This window comes from Myxocyprinus asiaticus, chromosome 30, assembly GCF_019703515.2.
Source record: "Myxocyprinus asiaticus isolate MX2 ecotype Aquarium Trade chromosome 30, UBuf_Myxa_2, whole genome shotgun sequence".
Classification (NCBI taxonomy): Eukaryota; Metazoa; Chordata; class Actinopteri; order Cypriniformes; family Catostomidae; genus Myxocyprinus; species Myxocyprinus asiaticus.
Window position 1 is genome coordinate 7,497,080 of NC_059373.1, and position 25,228 is coordinate 7,522,307.

Genomic DNA, 25,228 nt, shown 5'->3' on the forward strand with positions numbered 1-25,228 from the left:
AGCCATCAACTAAACTACCCATCTCTGAGGTGAATCACATCCTTACAAATTTGATTTGAAACAAAAAAGTATTTGAAAATCGGACAAAAAGACAAAGGTACATGAATGTGTACTTAACCTCTTTAATGACGGAATGCACTACAATCCCATGAGGCATTGTGAATGATGTAATCGAATTAAAAACTATGGAAAAATGTAAAACTATTGATTCAAAGTTGTTGATTATAAGTATAAAAATACATTTGAAGCATATTGCGAAGTATTCAGAAATAAAGAAAAATATAAGTAGTTTGAGAGTGTAGAGAGACGGACTCGGTAGTGTTTTCATATTGCATCATGGAAATGGGCAATCACTGCTGAGCTTTTTTTGCTGCAGTTGCTATTTTCTGATTGATGTATTTTCCCCCTCAGGATCATGGGTAGTGTAGTTCTTCACCAGTTCATTCTGCTATTAAATAAGATTTTTGATTATTAGACCTTTATTTTACCAGGAAGAAACCTTACTGAGATTAAAAATCTCTTTTACAGGAGTGTCCTGGCCAAGATGGGCAGTCGTGTAAAACGTAAAAAAAATAACAATCAAAAACAAAAATTAAAAACAATCAATCAATCAATCAATTGATTGATTAAGAGCATTCCAGAGCAAACAAACATATAATCATGTTAAAAACATTTACAAATTGATAGATCTTTATCCGGTTCACGAATAACAGATTTAAAAGTACTCAGTGGCACCAAGTCTTGTAACTTTAAATCTTTTTGAAGAGTACTGCAATAAGAGGTAGCAATATACCTAAAAGCTTGTTTACCCAATTCAGTTCGAGCCCATGAAACAGAAAAAATTTAAAATTTGGAGAAAGGCAAGAATACATCCTAGCACTTTTGTGGTAGTAAAAGACCAAGAACGGATTTTTTAATGATTAAATACCAGTGTATAAGTCTACGTGTGTACAGTGAGGGCCAGGCAACTTGATTCTACAAAACGGCAATTAACAACCTCAGAGCTCACGGTAGGTCTTTATTTAAAAGTTTATACGTTAGCATTAATAACTTATTCCCTTATATGGAAAAAACAATGGGATTTTTACTTCCGGAACCGGACTGCTGCGCTCTATAATGATCTATTTTACTTGGCGGATGAAACCTGTTAAAAAACAGTCAACATTTTTCTATTCCATTTGGTGACACTAGAAATGATACACTTCACCTTTAAATATATATTTTTTGAATATTACTACTTAAAATAATATTCTTATATTATAGTATTTAATACAATTCTTTATATTGTTATTGAAGTATTTACAACAACAAAAAAAACAATAACAAAATATATATATACACAACTAATGTCTACCCAACATTAACTCACTATTTACTATGGGATTCAAATGTTGTCTGTCACTGTACAACTTCTACCGATATGATGAAGGTGTCTACCTGACCTCTAATAGAGCGCATCTCACCACTGACCCGGTTGACTGTATGTGACCCACTTTTGGGGTGTGTGCTTGAGGAGTGAGCTTCAGTCTGTCATGCTATCGCTGCCACGCAGGAATCATATTAACATCCTAGTTTCAACTCGGCCCCACTCAGACGGGAGTCAAAATGTGCTTTCAGTTGGGGACGTGGTGTGTAAGCTGTGTATTTTTTTATACAGTTGCATCATAAAAGCCCCTGCAAGGCAGCACTACATATTGCATCCTTAAAGGAATAGCTAACCCAAAAATGAAAATTCTGTCACGATTTACACACTCTCATGTTCCAAAAACCCTATGACTTTCTTCTTTAAAACACAAATGGCAGAACGTTAAAGACTAACAGCCTCAGTCACCATTCACTTGCAGAAAATATAAGGTCAGAAAAAACACATAGGACAAAATAATTAGAAATCCACCAGGTTTTAATTACAAACAGAATACAAAAATAATGTGACAGGACAAAATCGGGGCTTGGAATGTACATCGTTTTTTTCTGCCTCCAAATAAAGACACCATACAAGTTTAAGAGTTTTTGTTACCATAGATTTGTGGAACTACTTTGTGATGCTAAAACCATTTCCTCCCCCTAAAAGAGACTTCATATCTTGTACACAATACTAACAAAAAGCAGCGAGCCAAACGCGAAACCACTGAATGGCGTAGAGGTAATTCAGGGTTGCGTATCAATTAGTAATGTGCTTGCTAGTTCTCTAATTTATTTATAGTATTCACAAGTAGCTGATGAGAGGGAACAGTGCATGAAAATACCATGTGTAGAATCATAATTTTGCCTAATGGCTCTTTGCTGCTTTGGGACTAGAGGCAGGTGCAAACTGGGGATACCATAACCCATTTCTGCTTTCAAAAAATATGAGTAGTTGTAATGGACGGGCTGCGTAATGGCATGCCAGAAACATCGTTTTTTAACCCAGCAGTGTTTCGCCTGCTGTGGCACCATTTTCGAAGAGGATTAGTCGCTCAGCCATTCCCTCTTCATCTAGAATCTTTCAGGGTTATAAAAACACCATAACCAGCAAGGAACAGAGGAATCTTGTCTTTTACGAAATAGGATGACACTGCTGTATGTCAGTGTAATAGGTACTCAAGTCACTTTTAACTCTGGAAAACAAATCCTTGGCATCCACAGTGTGTGCAGGGTTGCATTAAGGTTGAATTTCACACAAATATGGTCCCCGTTTTACCCCAAAATCAAAAGGTATCTGTGGTGATGGGGGCGTGGCCGAGCACTGTTTTGTGAATGGAGAGCGAGGCCAGGAGGAATGAATGGGAAGGACTCGCATCTGTGTATAATTCTGGGGAGATAAAAGGGAGATGAGAAGCCCAGAGAGAGAGAGAGAGAGAGACGCACGAAGCTGTCTGTGTGTGTGTGTGTTGAAGGAGTGCTGAAAAGCACACCGTTATGTGTGACACTGAAAAGTGTTAATAAATGTCTTACGTTTGGATGTTTACCCGGCTCCCACTTCCTCCTTCAAAATCCCAGGTTTCGGCACCAATGTGGCAGACCTCTGCCTTTCTTATGAAGGAGGAAGTGGGAGCCGGGTAAACATCCAAACGTAAGACATTTAATAAAACACACACTTCTCAGTGTCACACATAACTGTGTGCTTTTCAGCACTCCCTCAACATAGACACACACACAGACAGCTTCATGCATCTCTCTCTCTCTCTGGGCTTCTCGTCTCCCCTTTATCTCCCCAACATCGCTCTCTGAAACACAGAACAGCTGTTAGAGAAATTATACACAGGTGCGAGTCCTTCCCATTAATTTCTCCTTGCCTCGCTCGGCCACGCCCCCATCACCACAGTATACATTTTTGGCACGAAGAAAATGAAGCCTATTTTAGGACCATTATAATTTTCATGACAATGAAGCACATCTTCCCCCAAAATCTCATTAATGTAATGTGTCTAAACATTTTACTTTGTAATTGCCATTATTATCAATAGTGATTCTCATTAGATTGTCATTACAGTAATATGGTATTGTACAGTATTACTGCAGTACAACACTGAATAAAATCTTTACATTTCTCTCGTCAACCATCTTAGATTATTTATTTTTTTCACTGAGCTTGGTGCAAACAATTACTATATTACAATGATAATAAAATGTTTACAATTAATTTTCAACAGGATAAATTTAATATTTTAAATATTAAAAACTTTTTTCACATTACATTAATGAGAATGAGATTTTATCTCATTCTCAATATAAAATAATGTTGCAATGCAAAAAATATGAACGGTCCTTAAATTAGGTCTTATTTTCTTTAATAAAAATATAATTTCTTATTTCTTTCTTCTTTGGATTTTAGGATGAAATACGTCCAGAAAAATATTCTTAACAGATTTTATGATTTCATCCTTCAACTTTTAGCTGCAGTAACTACGGTCAAATGTCATTCTGTTCAGTATTGACGTCTTGTCATGTTTAGGGGTGTGGGTGTGTCAGTGCATACATTTTATGTGGTAATATCAATCTTTACTGAACTTTCATTACAGGCTGTGTGTCTGTTACTAACTACTGTGCGTCTGATAGGCTACATCTGCTAAATTCGCAGTACTCTCTCCTGACTGAAGTGAAACACTTGCGTCAAGGCAGCTGAGGTTATACTCTTGGCTAGTATACTACTTCAGAACTTATATTTGGTGTTGGTCATATTTGACCACTACATCTGTTATTATACAGTACCGATAAATAACACTTTTCTCTTTCTGTATTTCTTGATGATAAATACATATACAGAGTATATATATATATATATATATATATATATATATATATATATATATATATATATATATATATATATATATATATTTCACACACTGGACACTTCACATCAAGATACACACCATCAACACCTCACAGAATAATAGTTTTTTTCCAACCAAAGTAATTATTATATATCATATAAACAAAACAGTATTGATCATTCTCACACATTTTGATAGAAAGACTTGTAGTAGTACAGCAGTCATATGATGTGATATGAACCTGTGGACATTCTGTTTTTAGTGGCATTATGTACAGTACATACAGAAACAGGAAGTGAGCCATGGCTCTCTAAGTTTGACTTTAGGCAACAGTGTTCTATTCGAGTGTTCCTAATAAACAAAAGCTCTGTTCCAAAACCTAGTGAGCCTACATAGGCAGCTACCTTCTAAAGACAGTTGCACACTGGACGAGAAGTGCCACGCCACATCGCGGCCAGGACACGGCACAGTTATCAAAAACAGGGCACGTCAATGCGCTTCAGGTGGCAGACAGTACACACAAAAATTACCAAGGTTTTTCCCTTCTTCAACAATGAACAATGCTAGAGTAAATAATCCATGTCCTTTGAGTCGAATTTAATGGAAAATATGTGAGTTGGCGTGGCAGAAATTTGAGCAGCCTCCAGTGTCGTAGCTGGGCACCACCGACAGATGCAGAGTGGTGTACCTTCATTGAAAACAGTTGTTTGTCGTCCGGCAGATGCGTCTGGTGTGTGACCCCCTTGAGGTAGCATCCCATCTTAAATATAACTTTTTTTGACTGGTTTAGAATGGCCTACAAAGGCAACAACACACAAATAGCATTTCTAGCATAGCAGCGCGCAGGAGACTACAATTGATTCCAATAGAGTTTGACGTTAGCATGTTGCCAAGCTAATTATGTGATACTTGAATAAGCATACAAATACACTACAAACAAATATTGAATAAAATAGTCCTTTTCTGGAAATAGACTTCACAGTACTAAAAAAAATAACACACATATATACATGTATATATAACAAGCAGCAGTTTTCTTGCCTCGCCAACCATCTTGTATGATTTTTATTTATTTTTTCACTTGAGTTTGTTGCAGTGTCGAAGTAGGCAGCTCACTAGGTTTTGGAACACAGATATAGTGTTACAACTTGACAACACAACATTTGGAGTGAATAACAAGCTAAAATCAGCAAGGGAAGTCATCCACAGTTACTGGGTACATAATGTCTTGCATCCCAATATGGAGCAATTAAGGAACATTGTGTTGGGCAATTTGTCATTGCTTAAGCAATTGTTTTTTTTCTCTCTCCTTACTATTGTTTATATATTTTACTTTTGATTGTAATTTTTAAGTCTGTCAGTAATTTACAATATAGGGCGTATATAGGATTTCAACATCCCATGAATTGTGGCTGACTTCTGACCCTCATCCCAGAAGGCACTTACATCAACTTTTGAGAGTTATTAAAATATAATTTTTCCATAATATTGTGTTTATATGGGTAGATGGGATCTTTCATCACCAAACAATACTTGGTAACTGTGGAATTCTGATGTTTAATCTTTGTGTAGCGTTGGGATTGTGTGAATGACAACATGGTATCAACATCAAAGCTTTTTTAATACAAACACTCTACTATAATATTCAGAAAAGTTCCAAAGTTGCTACTAAAACATTAATACTAAGAGTTGTGAAAACGTGATTTAGCAACATTGCTCTTTAAGTGTCTCTAAAAGCATTTCAACGTCAAATGTTTATAACCTTCACCATAGTATATCCATAACTCACCTAAAAAAAAAACACAGGTCTTGCTAAATGCAAGAGTCTTTGTCACTGATTCAGATTTCACAACTAAAAAGGTTTGTTAAAGTTAAAACCTTTACAACTGCAAACACATTATTCATTTATGCAGTAAGTCCCCCATTTTCTCTCTCCACATCTTAGCTTTGTTGTCGACATTATCCTTAGCATTTCCAGGCCTGAGGAGCTCTCGGAAAGTAGTTTTCTCATCCTTATTTTTTTAGCTCAGTGATGCAACTTGCAGAAGTTTAGGGAGGGGGAAAATGAACAGCCTTACAAGTCTTTAGCGTGGGTGAACATCTCTGTAGGCTATAGTAACTACCGCCTTTACAGTCACTGGGTCCAGATAGTATAATCTCAAAATTACTTATGGTATATCTGCTCTGCAGGATGCAGAATATTGTCTGGGTAGTTTTGCATCTGTGAATGTGTTGTAAGCGCAAGGATCCTTTGTCATTATCAACCTAACCTCCCTTCACTGAAGGCTCGACGCTGTGAAACCAAGGATGAATGACTCACTACTGAAGTAATTCAAAGCACTGCCAAAGCATCCATTCAAACCACATGATATTATGCAAAACATGCACACACAGAGCACCGCAGACAAATGAATGCACATCTGGGATGAACTCGCATTTTTTAAGGTTACGCACACATACTGTATTTTATAATCGTAGACATCAACAAATTAAAGTTGGCTTATGTGCTAGGCTTAAAACAACTGGTGAACAGCTCTAGAGGAATGTGGTTTCTAAAGCAAATGGCCTAATCTTGCAGCCGAACATACGGTAAGAGCAGTTTGCCCCTTGACCTTTTTTCACAGCTGGCCGCTTTCCAAAACCGTGGACTCTGTTGAACCATGGCAGCATATGCTGTTTGGCTAAAAAGCTTTCCGCCACAGTCCATCCGTAGTCCAGGGTCGAATAATCTCAGACTCAAAGGCAGGTCAGTAGCTTTTGCCACCAAGCATCAATTCCTTTCAATCAGCTAAATCAGTTTCTAGTCATGTTGTCAAAGCATTCCTGCTTTTCCCAAAAAGGTTAGGTGTATCCCACCCACTTTGCCAAGTTTCTGTTGGAAATCAGTGAGGGCTGTTAGCGAGAGTTGAAGTCACGCTGTGGGTGTTTCGTTTACTCCTACAAGCAGCCTCTGTCTGTAGTTTATAGCGGTCTTATTTTATGGTTTTGATGTAACTGGATTAATCAGGAAAAGGATGCTTAGAGCATCAGCTTAGGATGCACACGGAAAGCGCACAACACTTTTTGCCTTCTTTTGAATTAAGCATTGCCCGGAACACACTGTTCTGCAGAGGCTGACAGGAGAGTACAGGGAGGGAAAAACATTATAATGCCTCAGCCTAGAACCCCTGAAGTCATTCAGAAAATTCCTGCACCGTAACAAGACATCCAATTAATGAGTGAGAGCTAAAATCTGGATTGTGTTCGGAGGGGAGAAAGTTAAAAGTGTTGATTGAAGGACTTCACAGCCGGATTTGATCAGCACCACATTGATGAACAACCCATATGCTGAAATGATCAGTGCTTTTTAAGCAAACTAAACATCCAGCTGTTTTCAAAGACAATGTTCCCAGCAAACTGACAAGAAACTAGACCGAATCTTGGCTTCTGGGTCACAGCTATTTAGTGAATTGTTGAGCCACTCTGAAAATTCATGTGGATAACATAACCAGCACAAAATAGTATTGAGAACACTCTATGGGTAATCACGAGGCTTTCTGGCCACTTCAAAAGGGCCTACTAAAGTATTGTGCTCATGGCAGTGATGGAACCACAGAAAGCTGAATTCCTGCATGAATGGACATTAACAAGAGGTTACAGTTACACAACAATCACAATCTCTCACAACTTTTACTTGCGGTAAGTCTTTTATATTACGCCTTTCTTAAAACTACGCATTGTGAGGTGAGCAGCATGAACAATAAGTCAAGTAATGACAATGAGTGCTTTTGTCCACAGAAGTAGCATGAACCATCCTGGTTCCACTCTACTCTCCTTAGACGGCATGTTTCTACAGAACATTAATCTTTGTCTCTTTGTTTAAAAGGTCAATTTTAGGTCAAGTAAATATCAGTCAGCCGTATTATATTTCCATCAGCCTTTATCACCCGCCGTTTCTCTCCTTTAGACATAGATGGCAGTCCGGGAGATAATGGAGCCATCTCGCTGGGACTCCATGTCGTCGTCAAGGTAAGGTGCGCAATCATCCTCGTGTCGATGTATTTGGTAGCTGGGTGGCAGTCCGCCAAAGCGGTCATACCTTTCATTCTCTTCTTCCTCTACGCTGTCATTGAGGGCATCGAACTTCCTGCGCTCTGCCTCATTTAGCTCACCACTCAGCAGGATGTTGTGGGCAGTTGGCATACTGGCTGTCAAGTGTGGGAATTCGTTGCATTTTTCCGTCAGGGTTCCTGGCTCACTCTCGCGGTATGTGTAGATTGGCCCATTGTTGTTGGCCCCTGCGCCATTCTTGCTGCTCTTCTTGCTTCCAAATAGACGGGTTTTGTTGCCATAACCCCCCTGCTCGCTGTTGCCTGAATATCCGTGCTGTTGGCGACGACTGCGCATCACCAACACGGTCACCAATGCACTGACCAATACAAGGGCCAAGAGGCTGCCCAGAATGGCACCGGCCACCACACCTGCACTGGAAGGGTCTTCTGTTGATTCTGTAAAGGAGGGGGGCATAAAGGAGGAATAGACAGAATTGGACTGTTGAGGATTGGTCACATTCTTGATCCCCGTTATTTGAGTTCATACTCAAGAGTTTCTTGGTGAGACTGAAGTTGGTGGATGGCTTTTGAACAGCTATACTTCATTATTGGTGGTGGTGTACTCTGTGGTTCTTTTTTGACAGTGAAATGCTTTTTTGGTTGCCCCCAAGTTCCCAGCTAAATATCCTATGGTGTGAGCCAAGTTTGCCGGATCTTCTCTCGGTTTCAGATTGAGAAAAACAAAACAAAGGTCCTTACCTTACACTTGGGAGCTGACCAGGTGAAATTAAAACCACAGTACAACGGATACAAAGAGAGAGAGAATAAAACAGAGATGGAGTAGGGAGGTAAAGATTATGACTGTAACAGTATGGCCATGCAAAGAGAAAGACTGGTAAGTTACACCGGGAATCCAGCACAATGCTTGTTCCCACTCCACCAACTAATGCCAGCTAACTGGTCAGAACTGTGTGCATTCCAAACACTGGGAACATGTCCAACTCGCAAACAATAAGGGAACACCTGCTTTAGGAAGGATTAACCCCATTTCATGCTACAACCCACAGGATCTGCATGGAATTCACTGCACAGTCCACAGAAAATCTATATTGATGGCAAAAATGAAGTCAAGAAGAGATATTAGAATTACTGTTTGATTTAATAATACCATTTCTGACCAGGCATGTGTTTGCAATTTAAAAGTAATACTGCTTTCCATAAGTACACTGCATTGATTTTGATTACATTACCATATTGCACAGCTCAATATATCAATAGTGCTGCTCCAACAGCAACAGTATAAACTTTTCTGTTCATGCAGAACAACAACAGAACTTTGAAAAAGTGCATGAGTTTGGACTTTTGTAAGAAGCTAAAATGGATTATAAAATCATCCAGTCCTTTGATTTGAATAACAGGAATTTTGAATTTTCTGAAAAAGCATGTGAGTGGTGGTTGCCCATGCAAAACGCATAGCCACGATGCAAGGGTGTTGCTATTTGGTTTCAACTAAGCAGTTGCTAGGGTGTTGAGGGTCTGCTTAAGTCGTCAAAAAGAGCCAATTCCTAAACCTCTATGATATTCTGGTCCCTAGATATGACTCCAGTCCCTAAAGTCTCTGAGAGCTGTTTTATCATGGATCAGGCAAAAATATTCCTTAATTTTTTATTACATTATAAGATTTCTGACCAAGCCTGTGTTTGCAATATAAAAGTAATATTGCTTTCCATAAGCCCACTTTATTGATTTTGGTAACATCCCTCAACACAGCTCAATATATTAATAATACTGCTTCTAAAGCTAACAATATAAACTCGTGTTCATGTAGAACAACAGAATATGAAAAAGCACATGAGTTTGGGGGCTTGTAAGAAGATCAAATGGATGAAAATAAAAAAAAGACATCCATTGATTTAAATATGATTTTTGCAATTTTTGATGAAATTTTAAGTGGTGCTTGCCCATGCAAAACACACTTCTATTTAAAGGTTGCTTACGAATTCAAGTCAAAAGAGTCCACCCTTAAATATCTATTATATTCTGGTCTCTAGTTATGACTCCGGTTCCTCAAAGCACTTAAAAAAGTAAATGCACACCTCTCCTCCGTATCATATAATCATGTCTGTAGCACAAATGGTGCAGGACAAATTACGCATCAAACTTTCATACTTTTCATAGTTACAGGTTACTTAGAGGTCTTGAAAAACCTTTTCTGTGGCTTTCTGATTTGTTATACTCAAATAGAAGATCTTGTTGCTACCCAGTAAGGAAAGGCCAAAAAGCCCTCAACACGCATACTCGTTAAGCTCCTCTGCTCTTATCCTTTGCTCTCGGCCGAGCAATCACCAATTCCACCTCTCGCAATCTCCCCGTTACCATGCCAATTTGAGTCATTATGGATTCTACAAGAGACAAGTCAAGAGGCTTTTCCTCAAACCTCTCTTTTCGTACTTTAAAGGAAAAGTTCACCCAAAAATGAGAAATCTCTGTCACCATTCAGTTTCTTTCTATGGCAAAAAGAAACAATGGAAGTGAATAGTGACTAGGATTGGGAGTGGAGAATCTGTTCTTATTCATAACCAGCACCATAAAAATACAAAATAAAATACAGAAACCAAATGATTTGAATTACTTTCAGTTCAGTTAACGTTTCTCGCACGTGAATTCTTCCACCGATGAGGAAAGAACACCGAACGAAAAAACTCGAAAAACTCTCATATATTTTAAACATACGTATTTTAAAAAAATATATAATTTTAATATTTGCAATAAGAGATCTATAAACAATTTAAGTGTGTCAGTCATTTTGACCAGGGAACACAAGGAGTGGTAGCCAATGAGGAACAAAGCACAAGGGTTAATAAACCTGTGCTTAGATTTGCCAAGATACCAAAGTCTGCCATCAAAAGCTAGAAATTTCAATATGAATTGAAGCTTTTCTATGAGATTTGCTATGTACATTAGTTTTATAGCTTTATACTCGTACTGTATGTGAATAATGATATATTTTGTGTCCATTTTTTATAATAATTGTATATTTTGAATCAATTTTAATGTCAAATGTTTCTCCTAAAATTCCTTAGAAGAATCATTTGACACTAAAATTTATACTTGAGTGAAACAGAACTGAGGACTTCAAACGTCTCCCAAGCTATGAAAGAGCAACTCAGATTTTCCTCTGGGCAGACCTGTGACAGTATGTAGACACACACAGAACTACACAAACAGCTAACATCACCAATCTCTTTTAACCTCAGTCTCTCTGACACTATCTCTGCCAGATGCCACAGTTCAGGATCCATTATTCATTGGGATGGCAGACAGTATCCGTGAACCCTATGGTCGACATCCAGCTCTGAGACTGTGAGACAAAGACAGGTGGGTTGAGCAGAGATAAGGCACTGCTTCATGTTTCTGGCCACAATTGAACAAATAGCTTATGTTACATCTTGATCATTCTCGGTCTTCGGTAAAAAGAACAGGACAAATTAGAAGTGTGTGTGGGGGGTGGGGGGAATCAATGTTTATAAGTACTGCATTATTTTACTCTGCAAAACTATTTATATTCTTACCACAAGAATCAATATATTTTTCACATCTATATTTTTGGAGAAAAACATATATTGAGCAGCTTTTCTGTGAAAAGGCTTTGGATATAGGTCAAGTACACTCAATTATTTCTATATCACCACAATTCAAACTCAAAAAGTACCAAAGTTTAATACAGATGAATGCGAAATATCTATCTATGTATCTATCTAGACCTAGATATCGATATAATATTGAACCTGCAGATTCCTACCAATAGCACTCATGGGATTTTTCAATTTTAATGAGCCTACATCTTTAAAGGAAAAGTTTACTCAAAAATAAAAAGTAACCTAAATGCAATGACCAACCGTCATAGACAATTGCATGTCACATGACCGATCGCGATACAGCAAGTTTGAATATGTGGAAGTGTGAATGAGATGAGAGTTACAAAGGGAAAATAATAACTTAAGATAGCTTTGTGTTATGATCAGACTGAATGCATGTATACTGTATGTATTTAGAAGACTTGGAATATAGTGCACGAGTCATATGGACCACTTTAATGAAACTTTTATGGTGCTTTTTTGTCACTTTAGAGCTTGACAGCCCAGGTCCCCTTTCACTCTCATTACATGGAAAAATATGGCCAGTACATTCTTCAACATTTCTCATTTTGTCTTCCATGGAATAAAGTCATACAGGTTTGGAACGACAATGGGGTGAGTAAATGAGAAGTAAAAGTTTTCATTTTTGGGTGACCTAGTCCTTAAATACATTGCAGTTTAAGGGCTTAGCCATTTTTGACTATGGTCCACCCATGTAATTTAAGATACCCCCTGATTTCAACTGTAATCCATTTCAGGGCATTTGGCCAGCGGAAAGAAGCAACATTTGGAAAAGTCTTGCCAGGTGACCAGAGTTTGGCCATCGATCTACTGCAGGGCTAATAAAACATTAATCCACTGAATTTACAAGCGCAAGTGATTCTTTATGAGTGTTATCGAAAAAAGTTGAGCTCCTACAACCCACATAAGAGTGAGCCTTAGAGAGTCGTGGAAGTAGTTAAAGGTCATTATTGTCTAAGAATGTTGATGGGTTTACAGACAAAGCACCTCTCCAGCTCTACTGACCTTTAGCGTGTCCCCAACGTTCCTCAAGTGCCATAACTGCAGCACATTATTATTCCGCTGTACTCCGTTAATAGCATGCTACAAAACCAGTCAAAATTAATGTCCATGTTTCCATTTTCCTGTGTACGTACACTGCTGGCCAAACATTTGGAATAATGTTCAGATTTTGCTGTTTCGGAAGGAAATTGGTACTTTAATTCACCAAAGTGGCATTCAACTGATCACAAAGTATAGTCAGGACATTACTGGTGTAAAAAACAGCACCATCACTATTTGACAAAAGTAATTTTTGATCATACCTTGACAGGCCCCATTTCCAGCAGCCATCACTCCATTAACTTATTCTTGAGTATTCATGCTAAATTGCTAATTCGGTACTAGAAAATCACTTGCCACTATATCAAACACAGTTGAAAGCTATTTGGTTTGTTAAATGAAGCTTAACATTGTCTTTGTGTTTGTATTTGAGTTGCCACAGTATGCAATAGACTGGCATGTCTTGAGGTCAATATTAGGTCAAAAATGGCAAAAAAGAAACAGCTTTCTCTAGAAACTCATCAGTCAATCATTGTTTTGAGGAATGAAGGCTATACAATCCTTGAAATTGACAAAAAACTGAATATTTCATACAAAGGTGTACACTACAGTCTTCAAAGACAAAGGACAACTGGCTCTAACAAGGACAGAAAGAGATGTGGAAGGCCAGATGTACAACTAAACAAGAGGATAAGTACATCAGAGACTCTAGTTTGAGAAATAGATGCCTCACATGTCCTCAGCTGACAGCTTCATTGAATTCTACCCGCTCAACACCAGTTTCATGTACAACAGTACAGAGAAGACTCAGAGGTGCAGGCCTTATGGGAAGAATTGCAAAGAAAAAGCAGCTTTTGAAACAGAAAAAAAAAAGAAAAGGTTAGAGCGGGCAAAGAAACACAGACATTGGACAACAAATAACTGGAAAAGAGTGCTATGGATCTTAACCCCATTGAGCTTTTGTGGGATCAGCTAGACTGTAAGGTGTGTGAGAAGTGCCCGACAAGACAGCCACATCTATGGCAAGTGCTACAGGAAGCGTGGGGTGAAATGTCACCTGAGTATCTGGACAAACTGATAGCTAGAATGCCAAGGATCTGCAAAGCTGTCATTGCTGCACATGGAGGATTTTTTTGATGAGAACTCTTTGAAGTAGTTTAAGAAGTTCTGATTTTTTTTTTTAAAATTGTAGTAGTAATTTTTCAAGTTATTAATGTCCTAACTATACATTGTGATCAGTTGAATGCCACTCTGGTGAATAAAAGTACTAATTTCTTTCCATAAGAGCAAAATTTGTACATTATTCCAAACTTTTGGCCGCCAGTGTATATAGCTAGACTCTGTTGTTTGGTAGTGCACATACTCAGTCTAATAAAAGGGAGCTAAGAAAATAGCCCTCAAAGCTAACATTTAGCCACTTTAATAGAAAACTGGCTTTATTGAACCATGAAGCCTTGGAATGTTGGTCATCATTGCACATGCAAAGTTCTAGATACATAGAAAACACTGAAGTAGCATATCAAAGATTGCATTTACTGGCATTATCAAATTTCTCACTGGAATTAATAAGCCCCTGTTATTCTCAAATCACAAAGACGGCACCATTCCCGAGCCAAGAAATTAAGCGAACTATAATTACTGCTTTCAGTCTTTAATTTTGTGCCATTATTTGTGTTTTCCACACTCTATAGGTTGTAGCTTGATACCACTAGTCATTGTACAGATTGATTGCTACCAGTGTTCTTGTCGCAACTCCATAATGAGAACCAACAAAAGCAGTCCACTTTCACTCAATTATAAATAGTTACCATCTATAAAATAACACAACTACTACCCCAGGTTGAACTGCACCTCAAAGTAAGCAATCAATCAAGCAACAACAGCATTCCAAACTGATCTGCACAAGCACTGCGTGAGTGCAATCATTATATTCTAATTTAACTCTGCTAAAACACACAGGTTTTTGACAGTACAAAAGGAAAGTTGATGGATCGAGCAAACACAGACAGACTGCATTCTCTTGACTGTAAAGGGGAGGCTCAAATCTCAGCTTGGGCCCCCGGTGGCCCCTCCCTTCTGGAGTTTCACACATCCTGTATCGATTTATTGGAGAGCTCAGGGCATACACATTGAGCTTACAGCAACCCCTCTTGCTGTCCTCCAAAAGCTTCAGCTAATTGACAGGTGACATGGCGGCCACTAATGGTGCTGCCACAGGCGATACAGGGACTTGTGCCTTCAGGACCTGAATCCATCTAAGAGGAGTTTGCGTCTAAACAAGACTGGGGAGAGCGGGACTAGTTGTCACACCTTGTACTCCAGTGAATATGTCTCGGGATAGATTTCTTTTTGAAAGTCTTTTTTTTTTTTTTTTTTTTTTGTATGGACTCATACCTTAAAGTCTTGGCTACAAAAAAAAAAAAAAAAAAAAAAAAGCTTATGCGCATTTACACTGTTATTGCCCCCCCCCAAAAAATATACACTTCATTGAACACACACTGACTTTTTGTTACAACATGCCCCAATAGTAGGGCTGCAACTAACGATTATTATGATAATTGATTAATCTAACGATTATTAGAAAGTTTATTCGACTATTTGGCGATTATTGCAACGATTAATCATTAATCGGTTACTCTTAACCGATTATTCAGCTTGTGCCCCGACTTAAAAGGTTGTATTAAACAAGCTTACTAACAATAAAGAGGACAAAATCATCTTTTAAAAATACCTCAATGACATTCACTGAATTAAAGGGAACAAATACTTTTTATTAAATTTAATTCAGTAAAGAAATTCACAGCAAAAAATCCTATTGTTATCTAGTGTTTTTGTCTTGTTTTCCATTTAAAATTGTCTAAATTTCTTAAAACAAGATACATTTACTTGAGAAGTTACATATAAGCTATTTAGACTTGCTTTAAGAGAATGTATCTTAAATATAAGTGTATTTTGTTTATGTGTATTTTTTTCACTTGGTTATAATTCTGCGAGTGCAGTGAAGTTAAAATATACTTATATTCAAGATGTATTCTCTAAAAGCAAGTCTAAATATTTGCTGCTTCTCAGGTGAATGCATCATTTTTTAAAGGATTTTTAGATATTTTAAAATATTTGTATTTTTAATATTATATTCAACATTCGACATCACCTTAAGCTAGGAAAGTTTAGAGTGCATCTGGAGTGTGAGCTGTGTAATTCTTCCTCTCCTCAGTCAGGCGCAAACCGCAGTGCTGCTCTCGCGCGTCATCATTATAGTTTCATATGATAGAGTTCCCTGTCTGTCACTCACTCGACGTTGTGTCGATGTAGTGACACTAGAGTGACCCCTAGTGTCACTACATCGACACAACGTCTCGTTCCCTCCATCAGGGAACGGAGGTTATGAAAGTAACCAGGATATTTCATCATGTTATGTTAAATGAGATCAAACGAATATTTGACAAAACATTTTTTTTTTTAACTTTTTATTGACGACGTTGTCGATAACGTCGACTAATCGATTCAGCCCTACCCAATAGCAGAGTAAGTTGTTGCAATGGAACTTGACAATAAACAGCCTTTTATAGACTTTTCAGCTAAATTAAACTGTAAAACATTTATAAAACACAAAACAATCAATGAATCAGCAAAAAGTTCAAGGGGGACGTAATATAACATAACTAATTGTTTTGGCTAATTAACAAAAAATTGCATTATATTTAATAATTTGTAAATTAAATTGTACTGTACTTCAAATAATTGTATTATTATAATTATTAAATGTTATAATACTTCATATACTTTTATAATGATATTATTATTATTTATAACATTTAAAATACATGTGACAACATGAACCAACAGCAGGGTAAGTTGTCACAATGGAACCTGACAATAAGCAGCCTATTATAGGCTTTTCAGCTAAATTCAAGAAGTAAAACAATAAACAAAATTAATAAATCAGCAAAAATGTAAAGGGTGATGTGTAACAATATCATATTGTTGTGGCCAATTAATTAATAAATAAAATGTTATTATATTTGTTCAATTGTATTATGTTTTATATAATTATATTATTATTATTAATAATAATAATATTTGTATTATATTTGTTAAATTGTTACATTGTATTATGTTTTATATAATAATAATTTATTATTATTATTATTATTATTATTATTATTATTATTATTATTAATTGTTGTTGTTATTAAATCATTTATAACTATTTTAAAATACCCTTGTTTAAACAAATATCTATCTTCACTAAATAGTAAACCCTTGCCATAATGTATGCCAGTATGGTTTCTTCAAGTATGCCACTTATTTACTTAAAAGCTATAGCAAAAATATTATATTGACATTTCATTCTGGAGGATAAAATTTACATTCTAATTCAAGAATACTTGTGTTGTGTGTTTGAAACCAACATAGAAAACCACTGCTTGTCCCCATGTGACAACTAGCCCCGATTTCCCCTAATTTCTAGAAAAAACAAAGGAACTCTTTTTCAGAGGAACTTACTGTATAATGGAGCATGTATATCACTACATCACGTGTAACGCTTGTTAGAAAATGCTAAATCAAAAATACTTTAATATATAATTGGGCTTTGAGCAGATCCTAATAACCCTATTGTCAGGACAATTATTTTTCCGGCAAGAACACACACACACGCTCCCAGAGCTCACGGCTTAAAGAGCGGGGCAGTGGAGCTTCTACAGAGGAGGTGGTGGATATTTCTGACACACACGTTTCTCAATTTCAATCTGTGGCAGACAATAATCCCAGGGTGCCTATCGTGATTTATTTTGTCTTGTGAATGTAACCACGTGCACTGTAGATCAAAGACCCAGGCCATAAGCATGGCTGAGTGGATTATGACATCAGGATAAAATAAACCCCAACAACCTCGCTAGGTCTTGGGTCTTCAACGTGAAGCTGAGATCTCCCATACAACTATCACACATGGTTTATTAGAGAGAAAGCTCAGGTAATGACTAATAATGAGAGATAACAGGATTGAGGAAGAAATAGAAATCGCTCGGTTAAGACAGGCTAAACTGTAAAAGGATCCCAAAATTACTTTTTTTACACAGTAAAAATTCATTTTCTTACACAGTATTTTAGTCTCTTCTTGTAGTAAAAATATCTAAAGATCTAAGGTCTAAATATCAAAATATCGATATCAAAATCAATATGGATTTCCCAATTGAAAAGACCACTTCATGTATCTACTATGTCATAAAAATAATGCTGGTATATTTTGACCCACATACACTGTATGCATTAAGAAAATATATATTTTTTGCTGTGTAACAGTTTACTTGCTGCCTTATTTCAGAATGATACACGCTTAACATGCATCCTTTGCTCTTTAACGTGTTGCATCAATGCTAAAAATCTTCCTACGCTTGTAAGTAAGTGTAAAAGAGAGAAATTAATCTGAAATTGCCACCACATACATTTTTTTCCATACCAAAATCACTTGAACGCACATCAAGTCGACTTCCAAACTCGTAAGTACGAACTTCCCAGGAAGACTTGAAGGCAGCAACTGCATCTTCCATCACATCAGTGTCAACATCCGTAAAAAAAAAAAAAAAAATCTTGAAAAATGTTTCATTGCCCCATTTCTGTCCTCAAAGAGATAGCTCGCTCATCATAATCTGCTCAATAGGAGAACTACTTTCCAAAGAAAATCGAGTAGAGTAATAAACTTTATGAGAGAGTCTCATAAACTAAATGTTTATGAAAATGCAGCCGACTCCATCTGGTTGGAATGAAGTGGATTTTGTTTTTGGAACATTAAAGCATCATCGGTATATGCGATATGGCAGATTCTAATCTCAAACATGTGTATGGAATTGCCAAGAGAGTGTGGAGCTCAGTAAAAATGCTGCTTTTAAGTAAGCCTGCATTGATTCAGGCGCAGTGATGCATCATCTTATGCATCTTTAACAGGCTCTAAGTGGCCAGATCTTGAACAGAGTAAGCAATAAATCTGAATTTTCATAAAACAGCTTTAATACTCAATTTATTGTTCTTTACAACAAAATAAGGAATGAGGCAAACCATAAATAAATAGGTTTTAGTTGAAAAAAAAAGAGGCATAAATTATTCATTACAAGCCTAAACAGTTGAATATTTAGTGTTGCTGTCTGATCTAAATGGCTATTAATGTTCATTAATGCTTAATTTTTTTTTGCCTAACAAATGTATTTATTTGTTGTTTAAGGGCGGTCAAATAAATAATTAAATCATTAAAATCAGGCCAGATCAGTTAGGCAGCCACCAGCAAGATCCTGTCAAAGCTGGCTTTCTATTCAGTAAATGATCAAAGGAAAGAAAAAAGGCAACCCTACTGAGCCTTAATGTTTCTGCCGGTGAGCCTTACAGTTTCTGTTGTGAGCCGAAGTTTCTGTAATGAGCCCTAATGATGGAAGGTGGCTGAAAGGAAGGTAATCTTAGCAGCCTGATTTTCTAAAATTCACTTAATATTGGCAGGGCCATATCTCCCCTGGTTTCCTCTTTCTTTGTCTCTCATGGCCTCGATTTTCTCTCGCTAAGCTGTGGGTGATAAGCTACGTACATCATTTTTTTTGCACCTTATCTCAAATGCCAAATTTCAGTCATTGTTTTCACACAGCAAGGCTCATGACAGTATAGGTCAGATCCCTAGTGCTGGACCAACTGTCTGATATGAAATGAAAGCCCTGAAATGAAGAGGTAAGTAGATCATGATTGGGCTGCCCAAATGTAATAATTTTAGAAAAAAAAAACATTGAAAGAACCCAAACTGTTTGACCGCTTATTTGAATATCTATGGTGGACCTTGCTGAAAAGACCAGCTTAAGCCGTTTTAATGTTTGCATTACATAACCAACATTTACAAGCTGGATCAAACTGCATAGTAGCTCAACTACCACGATAGAGCATTCCACTCACGCGATGGGAGAAAGGTGCTATCCGTTGTTCCTGGCAGGCTACTCTGCCTTACAGACTCCATATAGTTATGATTAGGGTGGGGGCGGGTTTAGGGTCTCTGCTGCCTGCCAGGAACAAACCATGGCCCCCATGTACAATGGGCGTTCCACTCGCAATGTAAAGGACCAGGGTACAAGTCCTGAAGAGCATGCGAGTCGACACGTGAACTGAAAGAAGCACCATAAAATGACGTGGTTTCTTCAGCAATTGTGTTTTCATCTCACATTTGCTTTATATGACACTTATAAGTTAGATTTAGGTTTAAGGTTTAGGGTAGGGAGATAGGTATTTGTTGTCGATTTAAAACTCGAAAGAGCATTAACCTTAAAAACCCCATCTGTTTGGAGAACATTTAACTTGCTTTTAGTGCCACTTAGTGGACTTTTCACCTCAGAGCTGTTGTGATACTTGTGAGGAGCCACGAATTATCATTTTTCAAAAACGTCACCAAAGTCACATAATTTTCATGAGATCAGGCTCAATGGTTGCAACACTCCTGTGTTCACTGTCAACAAGCATGGTCTATACTGGTAAGCTTGGTCACCAATGAAGTCTTGCTAAGAAGCCTGGTGAGGACTCCAGAATCCACAACATAGACAGGTGACCAACAATGATAGTCTATTTAGCATTATTATGCCCCAAGGGAAGGGGAATTTGTGTTTTTTTAAGATGTGCATGCAAATGTATGCTTGCGTCTTTCTGCAGGATTCAATTGTAGGTTTCCTTCAGAGCAGCCACTTCCAACCCCAATAAAGGGCACCGAGATCCAGACAGAATTTTCGGCAACTAAATGGCCCCTCAATTCCCCCCAAAAGTGTTTACAACGAAAGCCTTTAGTTTTCTACATTTGCTGACTGAAAATGGCTGGGGAGGGACATGAAATGAGGAAACACTCCTTCTTGGCAAGCAGCATGATTAGTCTGTTTGCTGGCACAAGTTGAGGTTTCCCTTCACCCCAAGGAGCGAGGAAGTTGAGAAGGCAAAAAAAGGAGCGATTGCAACTCACAGTGAATTCTGTCCAGGGGATGTTCTTCTTTAAAACACCCCTTCTTTCTCTTCTCACTTTTTTTACAACAAACATGCTCTCTCTCTCTTTCCAGCAAGACCATTGGACCTACTGGGAGCCTGTGCAATCTTGCCGCATTCACGTGTACAGTTTTGGGAGCTGGAGGTTTTTAAGTTCCTCTTGTGTCAGCACAACTCTCTTCTACAATCTGCAGAGCTTTACCATGGTGTGACATTCATGTCTGCATGTGTATTAGGGATGTGCATTTTTTAACAATTTAATTGCTTGAGTACTGTACAGCTGAAGCAACCAAGTACTAGGGCAGTGGGGTTTTACTTTTATCAATTTTTGTCATTAGCCTGTTTAATTTAGTGTTTCATAAGTCACATTTTTAAGACTGTGTGTCAAGATCTAAACCAAAAAATAGCTCAACTTTTAAAAATGTGCTTTCTATTCCATTCTATCCTTGCTGGGAGAAAAAACCCCTGCTAAGACCAGCTTAAACTGGTTTGCAAGTTTTAGAGGCACGGCTGGTCTGGTTTGATGGTTTTAGAGGGCTTTTGGGCACTTTTTAGCAAGTCAGGCTGGGACACCAGCTGCCCGACCAGCTAAACCAGCTGAACACCATCTTGGCCATGCTGGGAGACCAGATTGACCATCTTAAACAAGCTAAGACTGGATTAAGCAGGTTTCGTTGTGGTTGTTGTTGTTTTAAACTAGGATATTTCATCAGTTGAGCTCCATCTAGCCATTTTGGAATGCAAAAAAGGCTTGTGTAAATGCCCCCTAATTGTCTACAAACAGATTGTTGAGCACTGTTACTCCCAACTCCAACCAATCAGACTGCAAGGTATCACACAAAATAACACCATAACCAATCACAATATTAAAAAAGCTTTGAGGATGAAAAAATAAGTTAAGTCACAATTATGTAAAGTATGAGATATTACACATACTGAATATTTCTCTGTATATCACCATGATGATATTCAGTGACACACATACCAAAACAGACGAGCTTGACCTGCATTACTAACCATCCTGGGCAAGCTTGGAAATTCATGCTGGTCTAACTGGTCTTTTCAGCAGGGATAAACATGTTGCAAAGCTGTGAAAAACATCATACAGACAACTACATCATTCACAAAGCAGTCACTCAGCCTCTGTGACAGTCTTTCACGTTTTTGTGTCTCAACTGTTTCGGGAGTGCAAGAGTGAGTATATCAGAGTAAGCGTACATGAACGTTACTGTGAAAAGAAAACCAGGCGTCCTTATAACTTTGATAAGACTCTGCCCTGTGTTACCATTGTCAAAAGAGAAAAAAAATGTTACAACAACATCCCCCACTTTCTCGCTACAGTGAGCCTACAAAGAGCCTTTGTTCTCCCACAAGACAATTGAAATCTCCAAAAGGATTCCCACGGATTCTAAATGTGGCTCTTGCTCTAGCTCGCATTGGCATGAGAATGTGCCAAAAGCGATGCGGCTCCCGGTCCTACATGTTCCCATTTTGATCAACAAAAGTGTAACAGTTCAAGAAATGGACCATCAAGACAATGTTGTACATCAGTGTTTATAAAAAATGTGTCTGTGTGTGAGAGAATGTGTGAGTGTGTTTCAGTAAAACAAAGCCCTTGGAAAACAAAGAACATTTTGCATGCATGCATAGGAACAGTGAGAAAAAGAAAAATAGCAATCTTTTTTTTTTTTTTTTTGTTAAGAGAAGTTAAAGAAAGATACAGTGGGAATCTACAAATGTTAGGTATGGTGAAGAAAAAAGAAGTGAAAAGAAGAAATAAAAACCAACCCGGCAAACTGGCTCACACCAAGTGATTTTGCATAGAACAAAGACTTCTTGAGAAAATCCCCCCAAATTTGGTAAGGCAGGCCAACCAGAAACCCAACCACCAAATAAGTATCTGGCTTCTGAAGCCCACCCACAATAGAGCAGACTACAAGAACACTGAGACAAATATGTATTTAGACCGCAAGGAGAAACCCCGCTCCCACATTTAGAATTTGTGTGCCTATGTGGTAGAGATCAACCAATATTCTTTTATTATTTTTTTTTATTTTTTATGACCGATACTACAGCCTAGACTACAACTATTCATTATGAATATTTTAATAATAACCGTAACAATATTATTGTTGACAAGTGAAGATGACAAAGTGGAACGTTTACAACTGGAAATCCGAAGAAAAAAAAAAAGGCCATTTATTGGAGACCCAATAATAAAGAACCAACAACCGATTAAGAAGTTTGATTATATAGTAAAAATATCAGTTAAACAAATTATAGGTCTGAAACAAGATTTTACTATTCATCGAAGAACCGATAGTAAAGAACCAATGACCGATAAAGAAGTGTGAATATCGTTAAAAAATATATCGGTTAAAACAATTCAGTGCAGTTGTACTCGGGCACTAGTTTCGGTCTGGAACAAGATTTTGCCATTTATCGCAGACAAGATTTTAAAGAACCAATAACCAATTAAGAAAAGAGTGAATATCTGTCATACCAATTATCGGTTTGTCTCTGTGTGAGTAAGGTTGCGTGCATCTGACAAAGTGTCCTAACCAGGCTTGACGCAAGTTTCTAATGACAAGTAATTGTATCTGTCCACACTTGGGGCTGCAACTTTTTCTAGTGTCGATTGGTTGTGGATTACAAGACAGTTGTTGCGCTTGATTTACATGGCAACAGCAGGAAAATTGTAATGTAATGTATAAACAGTAAACTATGTGGCCAAATATCTGTGGACACGCAAACACACATACATGATTCTTAAGCATTTAAATTTGAAACCATTGCTGTTAATAGGGAATTGGTCCTTCCTAACAGCTTCCACTATTCTGAGAAGGCTTGCCACTAGATGTTGGAATATAGTTGCAGAGATTTTCTCCCTTTCAGAAACAAGAGCATCAGTGAGGTCAGCCATTGGAATTAAGCGGCCTTGCCAAACACGTTAATTAAAGAGGGTGTAAACATATGTTTTGCCATGTAGTGTTTTTGGATTTATGCGGAAGCGAAAATATGAACCCTGAGCGCTCTGCTCATACAAAACGTATTATAAGCCAAAAATGTTGATATTCACTGTGAATCTAATATAGTATGATGCCTGAAAGCTGACAGACACTAAGTGAGTGGGACTGTTTTGTGCATCGTTTATGACAATGCAAGCAGCATGAATCTGGCAAAGGAGAGAAACACGCTCTCGTTTCTCAGTCGCATCATCTCAGCTGTGCAAACATTCTCTCCACTCTCACACTCTCGGTCAACACAGTGTTGGACTTGCCAGAAACAGTAAAGACTGCTGAAGATGCACGTCGTATTGAGAGTCATCCGCACAAGAAAAATATGGACCCGGCAAAAAGTCGACTAGTAAAAAGGAGTAGTTGTTTAAGGCATAGAGCACACTGAAAGTGAAAATTCAGCGCAACCCCACTTGCTAATTGGAACATATTTGATGTTCAATATACTATGCGAACAAGAGTGTGTTTTACGTGTACAAAAATATGCTGATAACTATTAAAAATCAGCTTTTCCATGGCAAAACAGTGTTTACATGGCATCTGAATTATGTTTTTCACCAGTTTTATATCAAAACGTTTCACAGACATGTGCACTTTGCAGTGCAAAATATTTATGACCTTTCCCGGATAAAATAAATCTGCGTTTACATTTCCACACAACGATGTCTGCTTATTAAGCATCAGTGGTGTAACACTGCATGTAAATACGCTAATTTTTGGCCAATGGGATTTCACGGCGGTTTGCAGCTAGTTGGGGCAAAAATCTCAGAATTATATTAGGAGATATAGCATTTATCGTGTCGTGCCTGGCTAGGACATGGTATCAGAAATAATGTAGAGTTAAGTATGTGGAGCGACACATCTGTACGAACCTTGTGAGTGCATATGACATTCTTGCATTGTGTCAGTACTCACCAATGACAGTGGGGGCTAGCTCTTTCCTGCCAGAACCCAGGCTGTTCTTCACCTCGCACACAAATGTGATGTTCACCGTTTCATCCACATTCCTCACCAACAGCCGGTTCTGATCCACCCGTACCGTAGGCGGCAACTGACCCGACACGCTGAGGAAACACAAAGAAAAAAAACATATATTTTCAAACTAATATTAAAAAAATTTCACTAAAGTACTAAAGTGCAGTCTATCAACACATGTTGTCCCATTTGAAGGTTTATCAATAAAGGAATATCAGTTTGTCGAGCAATAGAAGATGATGGGAGTGTTCTAG

At 37.7% G+C, this 25,228-nt stretch overlaps 1 protein-coding gene across 2 annotated transcripts in view; it reads right to left on the bottom strand.

Annotated features, from left to right (window-relative positions):
- LOC127421095 (nectin-2-like) overlaps window positions 1–25,228 on the bottom strand; it is a 184,840-nt gene that overhangs the window by 61,970 nt on the left and 97,642 nt on the right. The window contains exons 6-7 of one of the 2 annotated variants that reach the window (XM_051663858.1): window positions 24,915–25,063; window positions 4,337–8,743 (exon numbers count right to left, since the gene is read on the bottom strand). In XM_051663858.1, coding sequence (XP_051519818.1) covers window positions 8,199–8,743; window positions 24,915–25,063 — 694 coding nt within the window. In that variant the 3' untranslated portion in view covers window positions 4,337–8,198. Of the gene's footprint in view, window positions 1–4,336; window positions 8,744–24,914; window positions 25,064–25,228 lie in introns of those variants that run through there. The other variant, XM_051663860.1, reaches the window with a different exon arrangement.